Source organism: Macaca mulatta, chromosome 3 (assembly GCF_049350105.2).
Source record: "Macaca mulatta isolate MMU2019108-1 chromosome 3, T2T-MMU8v2.0, whole genome shotgun sequence".
Classification (NCBI taxonomy): Eukaryota; Metazoa; Chordata; class Mammalia; order Primates; family Cercopithecidae; genus Macaca; species Macaca mulatta.
This window is the reverse complement of record NC_133408.1, coordinates 97,301,159-97,323,588: the sequence shown is the minus strand read 5'-3', so window position 1 is coordinate 97,323,588 and position 22,430 is coordinate 97,301,159. Positions and strand designations below refer to the sequence as shown.

General features: G+C 53.1%; 1 protein-coding gene across 10 annotated transcripts in view; it reads left to right on the top strand.

Moving 5' to 3' along the window:
- ADCYAP1R1 (ADCYAP receptor type I) overlaps window positions 1-22,430 on the top strand; it is a 59,207-nt gene that overhangs the window by 7,051 nt on the left and 29,726 nt on the right. For 7 of the 10 annotated variants that reach the window (XM_077996957.1, XM_015133762.3, XM_077996954.1 and 4 more), the window contains exons 2-5: window positions 3,791-3,912; window positions 5,442-5,547; window positions 18,702-18,809; window positions 21,325-21,345. In XM_077996957.1, the coding sequence (XP_077853083.1) occupies window positions 3,862-3,912; window positions 5,442-5,547; window positions 18,702-18,809; window positions 21,325-21,345 (286 nt within the window). In that variant the 5' untranslated portion in view covers window positions 3,791-3,861. The remainder of the gene's footprint in view (window positions 1-3,790; window positions 3,913-5,441; window positions 5,548-18,701; window positions 18,810-21,324; window positions 21,346-22,430) is intronic. The other 3 variants (XM_015133766.3, XM_015133764.3, XM_077996955.1) reach the window with 1 other exon arrangement.

Below are 22,430 nucleotides of genomic sequence, written 5' to 3'. Positions count from 1 at the left end.
CTGTTATACTAAATGCCAGGAGGTAACTTTAATCATCCTTAAAAACTATCTGCCCCAACAGATCCTGGACCCAAGAGAGAGAGCCAGGGAATATGAGGTGACCTGTTTTCCCATCCTGAGTCACTTTTGCGGCTCGGTTGAAATCCATCCTCAAGGAGGGGAGAGTTCAACCCTGGGCTGCAGTCGTGGGGCCTGGCCTGTCCCTTGAGGGTGTCACTAGAAGCTTGGGAGAGTCCGGAGGAGGAGGAGCCACTGGCAGGGCTGGGGTGGCCAACAAGTGAGGGGACGCATCTCAGAGGGACACTGCAGAGAAGCACTTGATTTGGGGCAGGCGGCCTAAGTCTGTAAACTCTGAGCGTTGTTCAGCGGGGGGCAGTGCAGCATTGCAGTGGGGGCAGAAGTGCCTGAAAGGATTACCACCCAGAGAGGGGAGAGGCTGTGGGAGCTGATTCCTGAGGTCCCCAGCCGAGTCAAGTCCTGGGATCTCCCAGGTTCTCTCTCTTCTCCTCTTTGCTGGCAGGGGCGTCTGTGTCCAGTTGGGCAGTGGGTGGACTGTAATGGGTGTGGGGACCAAGAGAAGGTAACAGTGGGAATCAGGAACCCTGGGTCTAGTTCCAGAGGAGGCGCCCTAGTCACTGACCCAGCGGGGTCACTGGAGGCGCCCTGGGTCACTGGGCTGGAGGCACACCTGTCTCCTGGTAAACAGCCTGGTGATGAAGCAGAGGGCTGGGGGTGGGTCGGGGCTAGGGCCTCTGATGGAGCTTGTCTTCAGTCCACTGCAGCCATAGCTGAGGAGCTGTCTTTCCCACAGCACGGGCGAGGCCCCTGAAAGTCTGGGCATCCCTGCATGTGTGCATGCATGTACACACGTGTGTATGTGTGTGTCGTGCCTATATCTGCACCCATATCTGAATCCGAATATATCTTTTTGCCTCTCTATAGCTGAAGGCCTTTGCTGAGTGAGTGTGTGTCAGTGTGAATTGTTCTGTATATCTACAGTCTGATATGTGACATATCAACATCTGAATTGCTGTGTGCTTGCATCTGCACATATCTTCTTTCTGTGTGTGGTCCTCTATGTGTCTGCGAAGGAGTGTGTGTGTGTGTGTGTGTGTGTGTGTGTGTGTGGTTGCCTGTCGGTCCCTGAAAGAATCTCTACCTTGTGTATCCCATCATGGGAGTTTATATTGATATCTTCAAGTGGTGGCCCTGGGGATAAATGTCTCTTTGTCTCTAGGGTTGACATGTGTTTATGATCATCTCTGTGGAACTGTTTCTGTGTGTGTGTGTGTGTGTGTGTGTGAAAGAGAGAGAAACAGAATCTGAAATCCTCAAAACACAAACTCACTGTCTGCTTGCTGCCACCCGCTCTCCCACCCCACCAGAGCTGTTCAAAATCCTGGTTTCCTCTGTGCCAGCTCCCTGGCTTCTAATAAAGGTTAAAATAGAGGCTTTATAATCCTAACTATACAAGAGGATCACCTGGAGAACTTTAAACACCACTGCTGCCCGAACCACAGCTGAGTGCTTCTGATTCATTTGGGCAGGGGTAGTTTTGGAAAGCTCAGATGACTCTAGTGGGCAGCCCAGGTTTCATACTGGGGTCAGAGGTTAGGGCTTTGCTGGGGAAGCAGTGAGTATCCGCTAGGGGGCAGCCCAGTCTTAACAGGGGTAGTGCTGCTGCCATCTCAAGGTGTTGCTGAGAGCAAGGAGCTCTGTTTTCACCTTTGTGGCCCGAGGTTGTGGAAGATGCAGGGAATCAACCCCTGATCTTGGAGGCTCTCTGCCTTGCAGGATCTCCCCAAAACACTCTGCTGGCCTAGAGAGATGGCCTCCAGCCTCTGCCGAGGGTCACTGGTGCCAGACACTCCTCCCTCGCAGCCAGGCAAGTCAGCAGGGTTGTCTCTTTGCAGGCAGAGCCTTGGGTTTCCCAGGGCTGGTAGAAGTGACCAAGCCCTTTGGGGGCCACCAGTGCTAGGTCACGCCAGAGGTAGCCTGTGGCCACCAGGGGCCTGGCAAGCCCTAGGAGCTGGTACAGAGACCAAAGCCTGAGTGCCTGGTAGAGATGGTGCCTCAGGGTGCCCAGGAGTGCTGAGACCAGTGCTTCCCCAGCCTGCCCTGTCCTCCCTGACCCACAGGAAGAGGCTGGGCCAGTGTTGCCATGGTCCCCAGGCTTCTTGGAGCATCTCTTGGGGATATCTGAGGCCTCCCTCCACATCTCTGATTGAGCCCTGGTGCATAATATGGGGAGATGGGGGCTCCCTCTTTTTGAGCCTTCCTGCAGCTGGTTTTATTTCCGCTTTTTGGATGCCTGCTTATCTCCAGCTTGAGCTTGGAGAGGCCCTGTGGGAGGCAAGGAGAGAGGGAGGGGATGTGGTTAGGCAGAGAGTGAGAGACACAAAGGCCCCTGGGGTGCAGCAGCTCTGCCCGCTGAGGGGGGTGTGCAAGGACTAATGGTTGGGATGCACATGAAGGATTTGCTTGGGCCCCCCATGGCCTCCTGGGCCAGGCACCTGTGGGTTAGCAGTGCCCTGATATGGATCCACTCAATCTCTTTTATAATAATTTAATAGTAATAATAATTTTTAAATAACCATAACCATTGCACAGCTCTACTGGAGCCTATTTAGCAGTGCCTGTTGATGGATGCTTTGCTGTCCCATTTTTTATTGTTGATGCTATTTTAAAGGATGCGGTGGCGAATGTGCTTGCATGTGCTTCTTTTCGTCCAAGTGCAAATATTTATCAGATGCAGAATTGCTGTGTTGTAGGGTGTATGTCGTAATGATCAGTTTTAGAAGCAGAGTATACTATTCCCCTGGGAGCATGCTGGGCTCTTGCAGCCTCCTTTCTCGACTCCCTGTAACCTATCTGTTTGGTCCCCACCAGTGGCCCCAGTCCTTGCAGACCTGCCCCCTTGGAGCTCCTGCAGCTCTGAGGTCTGAGCACATGCTTCAGCTGTCACTGTATTTTCTGTGTCATGGTTTAAGGCTTTATCCCGAAGATGAAGTAGAGTGAGGTAGGGCAAAAAGAGGGTGTAATTGTTAGGGAACCAGGCCAGGCAGCTGGAACAAAGAGGCCCTTTAAGGGGGTAATTAGCTAGAAGGTGGTTTCCTGCTGGTGTAACAGTCTGGAGCTAGGTGGGCCTCCAGGCAGGCTGGGTGGCTGGGTTCCACAAGGTCACTTGGCGGTCCTGCCTCCTCTCGCAGCGTTGCTCCCTACCCCCCTCAGATCCTGTTCATGTCCACACTGTCAAAGTCGGGTTTGTCATTTGGGAAGGGTTAAAGAGCAAGAGCAGAGATCATGCCAGGACCTCATGCACAGAGGGTGCAGATGTGGCCACAGGCTGCCACCCACATTCTATAAGTGCTAACAACTTCATCATGTGCCCACACCTCCAGTCTAGAGATACCAGGAAATAGCATCTCTAGGTGAGCATGCATGTACCAGCGAAAGCTTTGTCACTGTGGAGGAGGGGGAAAATGTGAAGATTTGGGGAGGCAATCCCTCTGTTGCCAAGGAGAAAGTCATTCCAGACCATGCCAGGAGACTGGTGGAGCTGAGCCAGTGTGTACCCATAGTATCCCAGCACCTAGCACAGACTGAGTGCCTAGCACATGTTTGCAAGGCAGAAGAAGAACGAGCAAGACGGATGCAGGCAGGGAGGTAGGGTTATCCTTGCAGGCTGAAAGCCGTGCTGCAGGGAGCTGGGGGAATAAGGAAGGGAGGTGGTCTCGCCCCCTGCCACTGCATTGGGCTCACAGGATTCACATCTTTCCTTCCTCTCTAGCCCAGAGCCACGTTGGGGCTGACCCACAGCTGCTGTCAGTGGGAGGCCAGTGGTGCTGGCCAAGAAGCGTCATGGCTTGTGTCGTGCAGGTTTCCCTGGCTGCTGTCCTCCTGCTGCCTATGGTAAGGGCCCAGGAACGTCTCTCTGGGAGCCCCAGGCTCACCTGAACCCCCACTCCAGAGAACCCATGTTTTATGTGTGCCCTCAGCTCAGCTATTCATCTGGCTGGTATTTCTGCCAACACCACCAGTGGGCCACCCAGTGCCTTTGTGTGAATCAGAAAACACATGCCTTCCTCAAGACCCTGTACTGATTTGACTAGAAATGATTACAAAATTTACAAATCTTTATGACGGTAATGTGTGGCAACCTTTAGAGTTGCACAGTACACAACCTGCTCAGCTGAATGCAGGAACCCTGCTCAGGGCTGCAGAAGGCTCTTTCGATTTTCTCGTCACCAGCCCACAATACCCTGCCAGGACAGAACTCAGGAGGCTGCCCCCTGCTCAGGTCTCTCCCTGAGCAAAGGTGGGAATGGGGAGTGGGCAGAGGAGGACTCCCAGGTATTGGTCCCACCACTCTACCTGAGAGTTCAGAATAGCAGTGGGTGAGGCTGTCCTCAGAACCCTGGGTACCAGTCCTGCCTCTGCCCTGACTCACTGTGTGGCCACAGACAAGCCCGTCCCTTTCCCTGAGAACTGCCTGCACATCTGTGAATACTAGGGATTGGACTGTGTCCCCAAACATGGCCCTTGGCAACTCAAATGCCTTGTGACTGCCTCCATACTTGCTGATACACCCCTGGGAACCATCCCTGCCCTGGGGTCTTGTGTTAAAGCGACAGCATTTGGAAGCAGCTGTCATAATAGCAGTGCATAGACTGTGAAGTTACTTGGTCCTGAACTTGAAGCCCATATCTGCTATTAACCAGCGGTGTAACTTTGGGCTGGAGTTTCTTAACCTTTCTGAGCCCCAGTTTCTCCTTCTGTAAATAAGGATGGTGAGTAGTCCCCACTAAATGGCACCACCGCTCCTTAGCCTGCAGCTGCTGGGGGCACCTTCTTCCTGAGTCCCTGGAGGAAACAGACAATGAGCTTTCTCAGCCTAACTTCTCCCCTACCACTTGTTTTCTCCTTTAAACTGCAGTCGTAGCCTCGTGGCTGCTGGAGTCAGACCTCCTGGCTTTGAATCCTGGCTTTTCAGTCTACTGAGCCACATGACTTTGAGCAAGTGACTTAACATCTCTGTACTTAAGTTTCCACATCTGTAAAATGGAAAATGATAAAAATAGTACTGCATAGTACTCTCCATATCCATACACACGCACACATATGACACTCAGAATAATGCATGCACAGAGTGAAGTGCTATATGCACTTGCTAATATTGTTATAAGATGTGGAAACTGAGAGCCCAGGAGGGAGTGGGACCTGTCCAAAGCCACACATTGGGTTGGTGACTGAGAAGAGCCCTCATGGTATCTCTCAAGGTGAATGTCAGGGCCCCTGCTGGCCCTGACATCTCTTGTCACTCTCCTCTCTGCTTCTACTCCCCACTCCCTCCAGGACACTGCCCCTGGGGCTTTGGTAGGAGAGCTACTACAGGTGGCCTTCCTACCTGCTCCCACCGTACATCCTGTGTTCTCCTACAGGCCCCCGCCATGCATTCTGACTGCATCTTCAAGAAGGAGCAATCCATGTGCCTGGAGAAGATCCAGAGGGCCAATGAGCTGATGGGCTTCAATGATTCCTCTCCAGGTGAGCGGGGCAGCAGGGAGCCTGTCACATCCCCAGTGCCAGCTTTTAGAACTGTTTCCCTGTTCTCAGGCTCACTTAGCAGAGAGTGGTCAAGGGTATGGGTTTCTGGGGCCTTCAGAAAGCCGTTTGGAATACTGATGTCCTGGATCTGCTCTGGGCAATGATGCTGGGGCTGCTGTCCTCAAGGCTAGTGTGGCCTGGATGCCTCACAGCTGTTCTGGGTGACTGGACATGGCCGCCTTCTCTCCCACAGGGGCTAGGATAGCGTTGGTGCCTGGGCTGGGCAGTGGCTGTCAAGAGCTTGTTAGCAGGCAGAATGGGCTTGGTGGCAGCAGGGACACAGCTGTTGCCTGTGGCTGAGCTGTAGAGCACTTGGTCAACCCAGGGCAGGAAATGTGGGGTCCTTTCCGATCTCCTCTGCTCATTGCATCAGAAGTCAGAGAAGAAAGCAGCAGCAGGAACTGCAGTCTTGAAGACTTGGATACAATGCTTCTCCTGGGACTGCATTTGAGGAGGGTCCTGCTTCCCTGCGCTGGAGGAAGCACACGTTGCAGGACATTGAGCGTTCTTAGCCTTTCCCTCTAAATGCCCGTAATACCCCGATCCCAATGACAGCCACAAAATGCCTCCCAAGATTTCAAATGTCCCAAGGGAGTGACACGATCCCTGGTGAGAACCAGTGGCCCCACTGAACCCCTCTCCTCCTAACTCCCCATTGTGCAGATGGGAAGCTAAGGCTCACAGAGCAAAGGTGCCTTCGGCTCTTGGCCTCGGGGGAAGTTGGGGATTTGGGGGAGGGGGCATCACAGAGGCCTCTCCAGCCTCACTTTCACCTCAATCGTTGGAGGACTGGCTCCATGCTGCCTAAGGGTAGGACTCTCTGCTCAGGCGGGAGGGATTCATTTTTCCTTCTGGATCCTCCTGGCTCCTCTGAGCACCATCTGTTTAAGCACTCGATTAATCCGCAGCCCAGTTAAATGGAATGGTCCCACTGGACGGAGCTCCCCGGCCAGTTGCTTCTCAGTGAACATTAACTGGTGAGGGAGCTACTCTGGGCTCTGCTGGCCTTTGCCTCCAGCTGAGCTCTTGCTCAGCCCTAACCAAGGCTGAATGGGGATTTGGAGCCCCACCAGTGAGGGAGACTGAGGCAGGGGGCCCAGAAGGGCACACAGTTGGAGGAGACTCAAAGAATACCCCAAGAATATCTGGTCCGAGTCTCTGTTTGGAGGGTGGGACTGCCGAGCCCTGAGGGCAGGGATGGTGTGGATCACATGGAGGATCAGGCTGAGGTGGGTCTGGAATCCAGGTGTCCTGCTCCCAACCCAGGGCCATTGCTCCTGCATCACGTGTCTTGGATACATTTGGGGTTGAGCAATAAAAGCATCCAGGAGGGAAGAATAAGAGGCAGGGGCTGGGGTGGGATAGGGACCTCAGTGTAAGCTGTGTGCAGTTTAATTGCACACCTGCTTGTTGAACTCTGGGCTGAGAGGGCAAGACAGGCCTGTCCACAGGGATGTTGCAGCAGAGACAAGGGAGATGGATGCCAGGCTGGACATGCAGCATCCCTGGAGGGGCCCGGCCGGTGCTGGGGAGCAGGTCTCACCTGCAGGTCTGCTCAGGAGAGGAAGAGATAAGTTCTCTGTGGGAAGGATTCATATATTGAAACTGGATCCTCGCTTCTCAAACCTGGCTGCACGTCAGAATCACTGGGGAGCCTTCAGAAAAATGTACTCCAGCCACAATCCAAACCAATTAAATCAGAAGCCTGAGTCCATCATAGTCACCATAGGTTTTAAAAGCTCCCCAGGCGATTCTAATGAGAAGCTGGTGTTGAGAACCCTTGAGCTAGGCCCAAGGGACAGGTAGGCATTTGAAGGCGGTGGACAATTGAGGGATAGACGAATGGGTGAACACGGTAGGCTGAGGAGTCCACAAGAGGCAGGAGCCTGGTGTTTTTGGCAGTAGTGAGTAACCTCCTGTATTTGGAACTCAGAATTGGAGCAGATGGGTTGGGCTGTTGAGGGGGCATGGCTGAGGGCCCAGGGAGCAGATACTGTGTACTTCATGTCCGTCTCCACTGGAGTTGAAGGTGGGGGAAAGCAGTGACTGGCTCCCACTGAGCTGGTATCTCTGCCACTGCTCCAGGGGCTCCGCTTGTCCGCCTTCAGGGACCTTGTGAGTCAGGGCTGGTCATAGGAGGTCAGGGTGTGAAGGATTCTCCAAGAGGTGAGTGAATAGCTTTCCTTTAACCCTGTCCAGATGGGAGAGGAGGCTGCACCCTCTCACGGTCTGCCTAAAGGAGAGGGGCCCTCATCTCTCCCTACTCGTCCCCTTCCTTGAATCATGGGGTGGGGCTGAGCTAATTAAGCAGAAGCAAAGGGCAGCCATTAGGTGGGGAAGAGGAAAAGACTAAAGGCCCAGCTGGACCACCAACTCCATGGCCCTTTCCTGCTCTGGGCCTCAGGATCTTCTCTTTTAAAATGAGTGGGGTGGAGTGGATCATGTTAATAGCCAGGCCCTCTATAGACTTCCTGTGTGCCAGGCTCTGTGCCAGCACTTCATTCTACCACCGCAGCGGCTGGGGGTTGGGGGTGGTTCTATTATGACCCCTATTTTATAGATAAGGGAACTGAGGCACAAAGAGGTACTTTGCTTAAGGACATAGTCCATTAAGAGGCAGAGGTGGAACTTGCCCTCAGGCAGCCTGTACCCTCAACTTCTGGGATGCACCACCTCTGAAGAGTGATGCACTCTGGGTCCCAGCACCCCCCCCAGCCCCAGCCCCAGCACCAGCCGTGGGATCTTTGAAGGGCCCTTAATACCTTAATTTTCATGTCTGAAAAATGGAGGAAAAATAATACCTACCACTTGGGATTATTGCAATTAAGTGATAAAAGCCTGTGAGAAGTGCTAAGGACAGCATATGGCATTGGCTAAGCGCTTAACTAAGACACTGTAGTTATTAGGAGCTGTCATCTTGGAGTGTTGGGGGTCTCCAGGGCTGCCACCTTCTGCTAGATCCCAGTTCTTCTGGGGAGTAGAGAGACATCTCTAGGAAGCAGGTCAGTGCCACTTGGAACAATCCTGGGAGGCTCTCTGGAAGAGCAGGGGAGAGGTTAGGGACCAGATCTGGGCTTCAGAGGGCAGACGGAGAGTACGGGAAGGAGGAGAGAGGCGTTCAGCTGGAGAAGGGTGGAAGGGGAGCAGTGAGTAAGGCGGGTGAGCACTGTAACAGCCAGCACTTCAAGGCGGGCACTGGGTTCTCTGTCTCTCTCTCAGACGTGCGCGCGCGCACACACACACACACACACGTGTGCGTGCGCACGCTCAATAACTCATTTAACCCTCAGCAACCTATGGGCTGCGTAGAGTTTTACCCCCATTTAACACATGAAGATGCTTAGACACAGAGAGGTTAGGTTGCTTGTCTCTTACCTAGTAAACCCCTCAGCTGGGAAGGTGGAGCCAAGGTGTGCATGAGGATGGTTCTGGAGTTCATGCCTTCACCCCTGGGCTGCATTTGCTGCTCAGAAGAGGAGTGAGGAGACACCCTGGCCCTCGGCTTTCCCCTTGCCAGGGTGAAAGGTCATATAGCAGAGGCAGTTGCAGTGAGGCTGGAAAGAGGCCTTGGGAGAGAGGGGCCCTGAAATGTGCTTGAGGTCTGCCCTTTCCTTAGCTATGAAAAGGCCAACAGGTGTTTGTGTTTCTGAGACCCAGGATAGAATGAGGTCTCGGCCTCTAATGACTTGCTTGGGAAGGAGAGGGGCAGCCCAGGGTGAGGAGAGGCCCCTGGGGAAGCTGTCCTGAGAAGCAGCGTCCATCCCGCTCACTTTGGGGTTGTGGTCTGAAGAGCTTGCCCTGCAGGCTGAGGTTGGAGGACTCCCCTCAAGGGGACCTCAAGTTCAGGGAGAGTGTTGACCTTGCTGTCACTCACCAGGGAAGGCCTTACTTTTACCCCATTGCACCTTAAGAACCTCTGGCCTGCTCTTAGGGGTGCCCTGGCTGGAGCTGGGCTTCTTGGCTCCAAATTAAACACACGTGTGAAAGATGGGCCTCCACTCCTGTCATCACACCTGCAGCACTGTAGAGCCCCCAGGAGCATTTAAAGATGCTGATGTCCAGGCCCCTCTCCAGACCAAAGTCCTCAGCATTTGGGTCAGGAGGACTCCATGCAGATCTGTGTTAAAAGCCTCCAGGTGATTCTAAAGTGTATACAGGTCTGAGAACCACTGACCAGAGCGCAGCATCCACCAGGGTACTCAAGTGATCTCAGGCAGAGAGTAGCCCCTCAGGGCCCAGATAAGCCAGGCTGGGGAGCTCACTACTAGCCGAGTCAAACCTGAGTGTACCAAAGAATCGACATCTATGTGTTGTGTTATTAATCCATGCCAGCCCTCCTGCTGCATCTCTTTCCTGCACCTTCCCTGCCCGGGTGGTCCCCAAGCACACACACCATGCACAGAATGCTGGCCAAAGGTCAGCTGATGTCCTTGAAACACACTTGAAAAAGGAAACCTGACAGCTTGTTCCAATGCCTGTGAGTGTAAACTCACAACAGTGTCTTTTATAGAGTTTTAACATACTTTTATATATTTTGTGTGTCTCCCACAATCTTTTAAATCTAGTAATATGAGTCCATTGGAACAAGAGCCCTGATCTTAGTTGAATTATGTCCGTGGCACTGTGTGTGCATGGCTGGGGGACTCCAGGGGGCTCCAGGAAGGCACTTGTTTCCTTCAAGCCCCTGCTCCTCACTGGTCCTGGGACCTCCACCCCAAGGAGAACCTAGGATGGTGCTGTGCAGAGTGGCCTTCAGAATGGTAGCCAGGAGACAGAGATGCACTGAGAGGAGGCACCCATGGTAGCAGGCCGCTTAATGGGAGTGAAAAATAGAGCCCAGAGAGATGGCCATAGGGAGTGAAAGCAAGCTTGCAGCCTGCCTTGCATTGTTTGCAAAATCCTTGTCATGTTTTAAAGGTGTTTATTGAGGAGAGTAGGAGCTTTGGAGACATAGTTAGTCATTTTGTCCCCGGTTCCAAACCCCTAAATGCTAATGGGATTTGAGCCAATACCAAGTTGGCTCTGTCATATGATGCCCACAGAGGCTGAGGCCAGAGGTGGTGGTCATTGGCCAACCACACTGGAGGCAGAGCTGGCTCTGAGATGGGACCCAGGTCTGTTATCTCAGACAGGAAGTGCCCTTTCTCCCGCAGTGCTCTCGTGACCAGAAGGGAGGGACAAAGAACACCTGTACCTGGGAATTGGCATCCCCAGGCCACACAGCCCCCAGGCTCTGTTCACTCTGCAGTCTGCCTGCCCAGGATGAGACCAGCCAGCATCTCCTCTTTGCAGGGCTGCAGATTTTCATCAGCCCAGAAACCTTCCTTGCATCTAAGCAGTGTTGGTCAGTGTGGTCCTCAATGGGGGTCCCCACACTCTGGTGGAGAAGGAAGAGGAGGCCTGTGGTGGCCATAGCAGGGGCAGCAGAGAGCAGGCTTGGAGGGAGGATGGAAAGGCCTGCTCATTGCTATTCTGACCTGGTCTCAGAGGCCTGTCCAGGGCACCAAGTGCCTTGATCCAGTCCTCTCTGCCTTCATTAGAGGGGAGAGGCCAAGAGGAGGGAAGCACATCAGGGCTGGCCCAAGGCTTCCCCATCCTTAGAGCAGGAGGAGCTTCTTGTCTGGGCCTCTCAGCTGCTCTGAGACTCAACAGTCCTCAAGCCTGAGGAAAGGGTGGTGCTGCAGGGACCCTCATGTTGAGGAACTTATTCCCTGACAGAGGGTTTCACTTCTATCCAAACTTGTGTCTTCCTGAAGTCTGGTCATTCTCAAACTTGAATATCAGATCTTCTGTTAAAACAGATTGCTAGGGCCACCCCAAGAGTTTCTGATTCAGTACATCTGGATGGGGCCTGAGCATCTGCATTTCCAGCAAGTTCCCAGGTGGTGTTGCCGGTCTGCGGTCCATACCTTGAGAACCACTGACTTCCAAAGGGGATGGCAGCATCTTTAGTCCTATGCCACCCCCAGCACTCAGCTCACAGCGGGGTCCTCATTTTATGGAACAGAAACATTGGCTGTAAAGTAAATTTCGGTAAATTGAATTGTTTTTACCCTGGATTGCATGCTAAAATGGGGATCTTGTTCTAACAATACCCGGGCATCCTCAGGTGGCTTCTCAAAGGAAGGACCACGGCTTTGTCTGAGTCTCTTTGGTGCCCTGCTCTATGGAGTTTTGAACACTGTAGAACTGGACAAAATCATCACCATGACAACCCAGGATTAGCTCCTTATTTTGTTCCAGACAAAAGCTAATAGCTCGTGCGTTCTCTCTCAGTCGCCCTGCCTGAGTGGATCCCTTCCCTCCTGCTTTACACTTCACTGCCATTCCTGGGCACTTTATAATGTCTTAGGTGGGAGCAGCTCCAGAAAGTGTATGCAGCACTCCCCCACCCACCCCCGGGCCTGCATTCCTCTCCCCATGTCCCCCAGTGGGGGCCTATACACAGATGGAGCCATGAGACTTGGAGTGTTGTCAGGAGTGGAGAGGTCTCACAGAGAACAGGATCTGTTCTGATTTTCAACCTCTGGAGGAAGAAGGGGAGGACGGAAACTTGGCCTTGGTTGCACTCGGCCATCTCCTCCCTGAAACATGTTTTCCTGGCTGCTGTGTCCCTCGCCTGTCCTGGTTTTCTTCCTCAGTCTTCTTAGCCAAGGCCTCTTCTAAATGCTGGCATTTCTGTTGGGGCCAGGCCTGTTCTCTCCTCTTTTTTTCCCTGATCTCTGTTCTCTCACTAGACAAACCATCCATGTCCGTGGCCTAAATAGCATCCCTGTGCTGCCCGCTCCCTGCCCTCTTCTCCAGTTGCTACTTCTCTAGACTCCAGACTTTTCTCCAGCTGCCTACTTCGACAGCTGTCTCCTCTTGGCTCTTAGCACCATCTCAAACTGAACATACCCCAGACTAAGCTCTTGCTTTCCAACTTGCCTAATTCCCCCAACATCTGCTTCTCACCTGGCCCTTTCCACTGTGGTAAATGATCCATTCATCCATCCATCCATCCATCCATCCTCCCACCCACCCATCCATCCACCCATCAATCCACTTGTTCATCCAGACACAGAAGCCAGAAACCCGGGTGACATCCTTGGTGCCTCTCTCCCTTGTACTGTGTTAGTCAGGATGGCCTCGACTCTGCAGCAGTAACAAATCAATCTTAAAATCTGAGAGACTTAGCACAGTAACATTTCTTGCTTGCATGTATCATAGGCCAGTGTGGTCAGCAGAGGTAGGAGGCGGAGCTCGACTTCACACAGTCATTCAGGGATCCAGGTTTCTTCCATCTTGGAACACTGCTACCCTTAACATGTGGTCTTCAAGGGTGGTTCTGAGAAGGAAGAGAGGCAGGCTGTGGAAGCTTGTGAGGGATATTTTAGAGATGGGTTCCACATTTCCACCCTCTCACCATTGGCGTGCCCTCAGTCATGTGATGTGGGTGAGCACTAATAGTCTTTTGCACACTTGCCAGCTAGGTCCAGTGTGTGGCCAAGCCCTGTCAGCTCTGCTCTTGACTCTGTCCCACACAGGACTCCTCTCTAACTCTGCTGCCATCGCTCCAAATCCAGCTCTTTCATCCCACCCCTAGACTACAGCCATGTCCTAACACGCCTCCCCATATCTGCATCTCTGCTATTGGACTATATGATCTTCCCCACACAATCAAATCCAAGTGTGACTCCTTGTCTTAAAGCCTCTCTGTGGTAGGTTGAATAATGCTCCCCACCCCGCCCTGAGAGGCCCACATCATCCTAATCCCTGAAACCTGTGAATGTGTTACTTTACATAGCAAAAAGAACTTTACAGAGGGAATTAAGGATCTTGAACTGAGAATTTTATCCTGGGTTATTTGGGTGGACCCAGAATAATCACATCGGTCCTTACAAGTGAAAGATGGAGGCAGGAGAATCAGAGAAGGAGAGAGACTTGAGGATGCAAAGCTGCTGGTTTCAAAGAGGGAGGAAGGGACCATGAGCCCAGGAATGTGGGTGGCCTCTTAAATCTGGAAAAGGCAAGGAAATGGATTCTCCCCTAGAACCTCCAGATGAAAGGTAACCCTGCTGACACCTTAATTTTAGCCCAATGAGACCCATTTCAGACTTCTGACCAGGAATATAAGATGATAAGTTGTGCCATTTTAAGACAGTAAGTTTGCTCACAAACTTACAGCAGCAGTGGGGAATGAATACACCATCCAGTGGCATCTCCAAAAATTTAGATAAAAATCTAAAATTATTAATACAACTGGACTAAGAGCTCTGTGAAGGCAGACACTGGGCCCTTTCTATTCACTCTTGTATTGTTCTGCATCGTCTGACTCAGTATGTCTTGAATAAATGAGTAATTAAGAGAGAGAGGGAGAAGAAAGTGGGAAGAAAAAAAAAAGGATAAAAGGAGGAGGGGGAGGAGGGGGAGAAGAAGGAGAAAAGGCATCTTGAAATCTTCCAGTCTCAACAAAATTTAGCTTTGTTGAGACTGGAGTGTGGAACATATGGGTCTGTAGAAGCTGGACGTACTGTGTGTGAGTGGAAGGAAAATCAGTTGCTGTTTTTAGTTAGAAAAACCCAAGGCTGTCTCAGGAACCCAACTCCCATCCTCCCAAGCTCCAGGGAAAGGGGCCTGGGAGGATTCAGCTCCAATCCGCTGAGGCCAGAGCAACTTCCATTCAAAAGAGGAGAGGAGGTGGGAGCCTGCTGGGTCTTCCCATCTGTGCTGGGCTGGGAGGTGGTAACTGCAAGAGAAATGGGCACCAGGGCATTCTAGGGAGCCCCAGGGAGGCAGCTGTGAGTCTCCTGAGACCCCAGCAATGCAGGCTAGAGGGCTGAGTGGAGGCTTTCGAGCTCTCGATAGGGTCAGGGACATTGTCTTCGGGTCCTGGGGTCCTGAGGTCTCATTCTAGGTTTCCCAGCTGCCCTGGTACTATACAAATTGTCTCCAGGACTCTAGAGGGCGCCCAGGCTGGGGACATACGGGGTGCCAGGAGGGCTTTGAGAACTGTGGCAGATATATCTTGAGAGCTCCCAGGCCCCGGGCTGGGGTGGGGCACTTCAGCAGATGCCCTTTAGGCACCTTTAGCTGCCCCAGCTATCCTCTGGGCACCAATAGGTCCCGGGTGAATCTCTGTTCCAGATTTGAGCTCTGGTCACTCACAGCTGGGAGTTCACAGAGACACTCAGTTGTCCGTGTGCACATAGGAAATGTGAATCATGGTGGAGGGGGCGGTGACTGGCCTGAGTCACAAGTGAGCCTGTGGCAGGAGATCAGAACTCAAGTTTTAAGGCTTCCGGTGCTGACGCTGAGTAGAGACCTGCCCTTTCCCCTCACTCTGCCCTCAAACGTCAATTTCACAGCTTTGTCTTTTTCTCCACTATCTGGCCCTGGTGCATAGATGGTCCCTGGCACAAGGCAGGTACTCAGTAAACAGGAGTTAAGAGAATGCATCCCCTGTTCTGCTGCCAACATGAGAACCCCCTTCTCCCCTCGTGCCACCCGCCCAACCTCTGCAGCCTTCCTTGACCTCAACCCTCATGACCCTGCTCATTCTCTCTGAAGTGGCCCTGTGACCTCGGCAGTGTCAGATGGTAGCAGCAGCTGGCTGTGCCGGGGCCTAATGTTCCCCATTAAAGGAACATCTGTTGGCTGGGGCTCCCGGGGCATGGGCCAGACGCAGCCACGCTCCACGGCCGTTCCACGGTCAACATGGGCTGCTGCAGCCAAAGATGTGCTGTTGGGTCTCTTTCAAGGACATGATGTCACAGCCAAGCACATGCTGGCTAGATGTTCACTGCTAACGGTTACACAGGAATTATCGATGACTGGCCTATTGCTATGAGACCTGATACCCGGCTCCCCTCATCTGGCCTTTAATGTCTTTGCCTTCTTGGGTTATTCTTCTCAGAGCTTTCTATGGTACCTCTGGCTCCCAAACTCTGTCTTTCATGAGCAGGATGCTATGGGCCAATGTGACTGGGTGCGAACTCCAAAATAGCCGGGTGTGAATTCCGAGAGACAGGATATTCTCCATCTAGAAGCTGTGGATACCTTCTGGTCCAAACAGCACTCAAGCGTCACGGACCCTAACAGAGACTGTGAGCTCATGGCCCCTGCTCCAAGCCCCTCCTCTTTCCAGCACCTTCCCAGGGGTCCTCTGGGCCGGTCATCGGCCCTGCCCTGGCCATCTCACCTTGCAGGTCCCTGCTTCACCTCCCTGCCTATGAAGGCCTTTCAGGGGAGTGGTTCCCAGGGACACCTAACTGGGATAATGAAATTAATGATTCTGACAGCAGTGAGGAGGCATTGAGTGAGTCTGGCTCTGTTCTGACAGCTTTGCACATATGAACTCATTAATCCTCACAGCAGCCCTGTGAGGCGGGTGCTGTCGGTCACTCGCTGTCCCTGACGTGGCACAGAAGCCTTCTCCATAGCCTTCCTTTATAATCCCTAACAGCTGCAGGCTGCTTTCCTGCAGCTTCCCTCTGCTGCCTGGCGCTCCACGCTCCTGCCTCCCCGCCATACCTCTGCCACTCTCTCCTGCTTGCATCACTACCTGTGCTTCCTCTGCCCACTCCATAAATATGGGATCTCCAGGGTTCCCTCCTCCATGCTCTTCTCACTTTACGTCCCTTCCCAAAGTGAGCTGTCTCATCCCATGGCCTCAACCACTACCCACAGGCTGGAAGGAAAAGTGAGTGGTAGGGTCGTAAGTACCACGTTAAGGATTGAGGGTGCTAAGAGCCCAGAAAGCGTGGGATTGTTGGTGGGGGGCTTGTGACATGGCCAGATACTCATTTTGAAAAGCTTGTGGTCATAGCTGTATGGGGTTTGTGTACCCGTGGTCTCAGTGAGGGGTCCTGAGCTCCTTCACTGAGTAGGGTGAAGGAATAGAGAGTGGGGCATGGATTGCACAAGGTTTCAAGGTAAAACCAGCAAGGGCTTGATCAGGAGCACTAAAGGGAAGGAGATGAAGTGGGGTGACTCCCAAGTTTCCAGCTGGGGCTGGAACAGGCAATCAGCTTTGAGTAGGAGATGCTGCACTGAGTGTTGGACTGCAGTGTTTGAATCATCTTTGGTTCTTCAAGATGGGGATGTCCAGCAGGCAACCAGCTGTGGGCTCTACCCTCTCAGAGTGGACAGCACAGAGGACTGGGAGTTGTCCACATACAATTCTGTAACATCCATGAGCAGGGTGAGCTCATCCAAGGTGGGCAGGGTGGGCAACCAAAGGCAGGGCAGCTACCAGCACCTGCATTCAGTCAGGGCTGTGGGGGGGACCCAGTAAAGGCTGAAATTGTTCCTTGGATTTGGCAGTGAAGAGGTCTCTGGTGACCTTGGTGAGAGGTGTTTCAGCATTGTGGGAGGACAGAGCCAGAGAAGCAGGGATGGAGCAGGAAAAGGTGGCGTCAGGCAGTGCAGGGAACTCTACAGAGGCTGGCAGAGCTGGAAGGAGAGGCGGGCACCGGGGGAAAGGGGTCAGAGGAGCCGCTGGGACCCCTAGACCTGAAAATCTGGTCATCAAGCTTGACAGTTTCCTCTTCCTCGCAGTTCATGTCCAATGAGGCACCAAATCTTGGGGATTCCTAAACACCTCTCAGTTGGCCTGTCCCTTCCTCTCCATCAGCCTGGAGATGCTGTGGGGGCCTCTGCAGCAGTGCCTGCCTCCACCTCTTCTGGTTCCGAGTCCTTTCACAATTCTGGCTTGGCGCGTGCAGGCTTCTGCCTGGCTGGCTTTCCCCTCTTCTCCAGCTGATGAATTTGTGTCCCCTGCTGGGCCTGCCTTGGGGGTAGGTGGGGGGAGTGGAGCAGCAGCCTTAGACCAGCCTGTTCCTGCCTTTCCCCCTAGGGTGGGTGGGGGGCCCTGCTGAGGGGGTGGGTCTGAAGTGGGACCCCTCAGTGGTGGCTGAGGAGGGGCTAGGGTGGGGCGTGTGGGAGAGGCTGCTGCAGAGACCCCTGCATCTCAGCATCTCATTCCTAGGGCTCCAGCCCTGGCCTGGTGTGTCTCCCCTCCCCACAATCCTGTGAGGTTGTGCAGCTGTGAGGCTGTGGGGCTTCGGGGGTGTGGGGCAGTATGAAAACAGGTGCGGGCTCCCTCCTTCCCTACCCAGGTGCTCCTGAAGTGCCTTGTGTCTCCATTCCTGTTTGAGGGATGTTCCCGGTACAGGGCTGAGCCTTCCCTCAGACTGTAGGCCTTGCCTTCCCTCCGCTAAACCACTTCCGGCCCCCTGCAAGGGCCTGGCTTATAAGCCGTGGAGCACACCTCAGTGTATGTATGTATAAGTGTGGGTGTGTGTGTGTGTACATGTGTGATGTGTGTGTGGTGTGTGTGTGGTGTGTGTGGGTGTGGTGCATGTGTGCACATTCATGTGTGGTGTGTGTGGGTGTGGTGCATGTGTGCACATTCATGTGTGGTGTGTGTGGTATGTGCATACATGTGTATGGTGTGTGTGATGTGTGGTGTGTGTGTGATGTGTATGTGTATGGCATGTGTGGTGTGTATGTGATGTGTGTTGTGTGATGTGTGTGTGGTGTATATGTGTGATGTGTGTGGTGCATGTGTGTGGTGTGTATAGGATGTGTGTGTGTAGTGTATGTGGTATATGTGGTGTGTATGTGATCTCTGTGTGGTGTGTGTAATGTGTGTGTGGTGCATGTGTGATGTGTGTGTTGTATGTGTGTGTGATGTGTGTAATGTGTGTGGGTGTGAATGTGGTGTGTGTGTGTGGTGTGTATGATATATGTGTGTGGTGTGTGTGATGTGTGTGGTGCATGTTCAAGTGGTTGGTGTATGTGGTGTGTGTGATGCATGTGTGATGTGTGTGTGGTCTATGTGGCATGTGTGTGGTATGTGTTGTATATGTGTGATGTGTGTTGCTGTGTGGTGTCTGTGATGTATGTGTAGTGTGTGTGTATGTGTGATGTGCACGGTGTCTGGTGTGGTGTGTGTGTGATGTGTGTTTGTTGGTGTGTGTGTGTTGTGTATGTAGCATGTAGGTTGCTGTGTGTGGTGTCTGTGGTGTGTGTGCTGTGTATGTTGGTGTGTGTGATGTGTGTGTATGGGTGTGTGTGGCTAGCCCCTCTCACCATGACTATCTTACCCACAGGCTGTCCTGGGATGTGGGACAACATCACGTGTTGGAAGCCGGCCCACGTGGGTGAGATGGTCCTGGTCAGCTGCCCTGAGCTCTTCCGAATCTTCAACCCAGACCGAGGTGGGTTTATCCCAGTCTCTTTAGGCCACGCTGGCTTAGCCTGCTTCCCAAACTCTGCCCCAGGCAAGCACCAAGGACAGGGAGGCCACCCTATAGGCAGACAGTCCCTGCTCCCGAGCTCACATGTGGTGTGGGGGATGAAACCAGAGACACGTGCACACACGGGGACACAGGTACACTTGGGGACCGTGGTTGTGGATGACAGCAAGGCTGTGTCCTCACGTATGGGATCCATGCCGGCTGTCACTCACCCTCCAGCCCGGGCCCCTGTCTGTCAGTTGGGTATGTGGCCCCGTGGCCCCCTCCCAGGTGCGTCTGTGATGGTAACGTGAAGCGATGCTGTGGACGCCACTTAGCATAGGACTTGGCGCGTTTTGAATGTGCAGTAGTAAATGTTAGCTGAGATTATTGTCACCATCCTCCCACAGCCACAGATCCTCAGCGCCCAGTGGGAGGCATGGAGAGAGACGTGCATGTAGACACCCCCCTCAGGCAGAATGAGACGCGTGGGGAAGGCAGCTGGACACAAGACACCCACATCCACATTCAGAGCCACTTAGACGCTGGCATAAGGCCCAGTGGGGCCGGCGCACACTCACGTTTGCTCAGCAGAGCATTTTCTGGGCCCTAGCTGCCCTCAGGCAGTTACATGGGCTCAAGTTGGGAGGAGCTGGGTCTTGGGCTGCCTGGGGAAAGGGTGCCACACACAGGGAACAGTGTCACAGTGCTGTCGGTGACTCGTGAACGTGGGCTTGGAGGCATGGGTGCGCGATGGTGCCTCCCTGAGAGGGAAGGCTGGGTGGGTGCAGTGTCCTGCAGACCTGGGTTCGGGGCTTATCTGTGTTTGAGGTCTCTGGGGGGCACTGAAGTGCTGTGGAGATATCCAGGGACCACCAAAATGATAGATGAGCCCACAAGGTGCGCAGAGTGGCCGAGCTCTGTGCACAGGTGGGATGTAGGGAGAGGGCAGGGGAGAGAAGGCGATGCTCTACCTACAGGCAGAAGCCCCGGTAGCCCCATCTCCCTTGCAGGGGGTGTCTGAGGGGAAGGGGTAGCTGCAGATGGCTTCTTTGGATGTGGGTCCCTTGGGCTCTTCCAGAACGGTTCCTGCCTTTCGGCTGGGACCTGTGAACTCCCCCACAGGCCTTCTACCCCATCCCTGTGAGTGTCACAGGAGGCAGGGTGGCCAACTGAAGGCACTGAGTTGGGGCTGGGCAGAGAGAGCTGGCGGGGCTGGCTCCAGCCAGGTGACTTACTGAGCCACCTCCTGGCTGTGAAGCCATGGGCGGGGGCTCCCTAGGGTATCAGAGGGGTCCGAGTTGTGTGTGGCCATGCGACCTGGCCTTAGCGTTCTTCTTTTCCAGCCTAAGGCTTAGGCTGATGTCCTTCTAGAAGAGGCAAGTTTCCAGGCTCCACTCCAGCACTGAGTCCTACCTGCTGCAGTCCCCTGTCCTCTCTGAGAGGCAAAAGGCAAATTTGCCAATTTGCTGTCAAACCTCAAATTCCAATAATCGACTCTGCCCTGCAGGGGGAGGGGCTTGCGGGAGGTGGCAGAGAAAATAGTGGCATATGTTGGGGGTCCCAGGCCCCTGTCTCTGGCTCCCACCCCAAGGTTTGTTTACATGTGCTGCACCCTGCAGCAGCAATACCTCCACCTCCAGACCACCGGGCGGCCCAGGAGGAGGGTGGCATTGAACTCTCCCATCTGAGGGCTTGGGGATTGGGTGTGACCTGAGCAGGCCAGAGTGAATTTTGAAAGAGGATACACGCAGCGGAAGCGCTGCAGTGAGAGATACAGTGGGACTGGAGGGCTGTCAGGCGTGGTGGCAGCCAGTGAGTGATTCAGCCTGATTTCCAATTCATTCCTGTAGAGGCCAACTTAATCACTTCCTCCATTCATGTATTTCTTTCATTCTGTCATTTCTTTAAAGTTTGTTTATTGAACGTCTACTCTGGGTCAGATTCCATGCCAGACTCCTTCTTCTTAACAACAAAAGGCAAAAATGAATCAATAGTAAAATAAGGTTTTCTTAAGATACACTTTACTCCACACTCCCTCCTTCCTCTGGCAGTGACACAATGAAGGTGTTATTTACACCTGATTCTTAATGGTTCATTAAGGCAGGGCCTTTTAGCACCTCTATTCACAAAGCTTGATTGGTGAGACTTGCCTTGAATACTTTGCAGGGAGAGAATGGGATTCTTCTGTTTCTTCTCGGTTCCCAGGTAGCCTGTTGTGATGACTGTGGCTGTGTAGGATATTGGAGAGATTGGACATGTGGGAGCACTAATCTCCCTCCTCTTCTCAAATGCTTCAACTCGTTTCTGTTCTGAAGGTCTCCAATGTCCCCAGCTTATAGTCCTCATGCCTTCTGGGTCCCCCAGAGCCCTCTTTAATGTTTGGGGTTGGGAAGGAGGAGGAAGTGATCAGCAAGACCCAAGGAGAGCAGCCCCTGACTTTTCTTACCCCGTTGCTCACCTCTGACTTTTCTCTCTCTCTTTCTCTCTGTTTCAGTCTGGGAGACCGAAACCATTGGTAAGAGGAACCTTGGTGAGGACAGACCGCTGTCTTTCTGTCCATCCAGCAGGAACCCAGCCTCAGGAGATCTCAGGCTCTGGCTGCTGGGATTGGGGTGGGGGTGGAATAAGAGGCTCACTGGGGATCAGGTTCTTTCCTCTTTCCTCCCTTCCCTCTCCCCAACCTTGGCCATTCTGGAAGTGGGAGGAGGAGGGGGCCACAGGAAGATGCACAACACAGGCACGACCTCAGGTCCATCACAGGCTTGTTTGGGAGGATGATACTCACCAATGGAGGGGCTAAGAAACAAGCTCACACATGAGTGCAGGTGCATATATGTGCATATGCACAGACCTGAACATGTGGATCAGTCCATGCAGATACTGACATCCCTGACAGCTAAGAAGCCGGAATGCACAGTGAGCAACAGAACAGAAGAGTGAATGATGCAGCATGCAGGCAGAATAGTGAAGAAGTCAGGGGAGGCTTCCAGGAAGAGGTGGCATGTCAGCTGGACCTTGGGAAAGGAGTTTTGAGAAGGGGGGGTGGGGTGGAAATGGGGTCTCATTTCAAGCAGGGGTTTTGGCATAAGAAAAGGGTGGAAATGGGAATAAAGAGTAGGAAGAGAGGAAAAACTGTCTGAAAATGAAGTCTTCCAGATTCCCTTTGATGAAGAGCAGTTTTGGAGGCTGAGGTGGAGGATTGAGCACCAAAAAGGAAACCCCAAGCCCTGGACCCATTTTGCTGTTTTTTGCCCATTGTTTGAAAAGGCCCAACCATCCCTTTTCATTTTCTCCCATTCCTCTCCATTCTGGAGGCCCTCCCATTCTCCTGGCAGTACCCATTGCCATTACCTGTGGTGGTGGAGAACTGAGTCCTGGACCATCCTGAACATCACAGAAATGCAAAGACAGGGAGAGTGGTGTTAGAAGGTGCAGTGTGTGAGGAAGGTGCGCGGCTGCTGTGTGTGATGTTGCCTCTTGGCGAGGACCCCACCCCCTACTTCTTGTAGAGCAGGGGTAGCCTGAGCCTTCTGGGGTGGAGAGTAAACAGTAGCTAACTGTAAGCCAGGCATTTGGATACATGCCTATGTCTGTATTTTT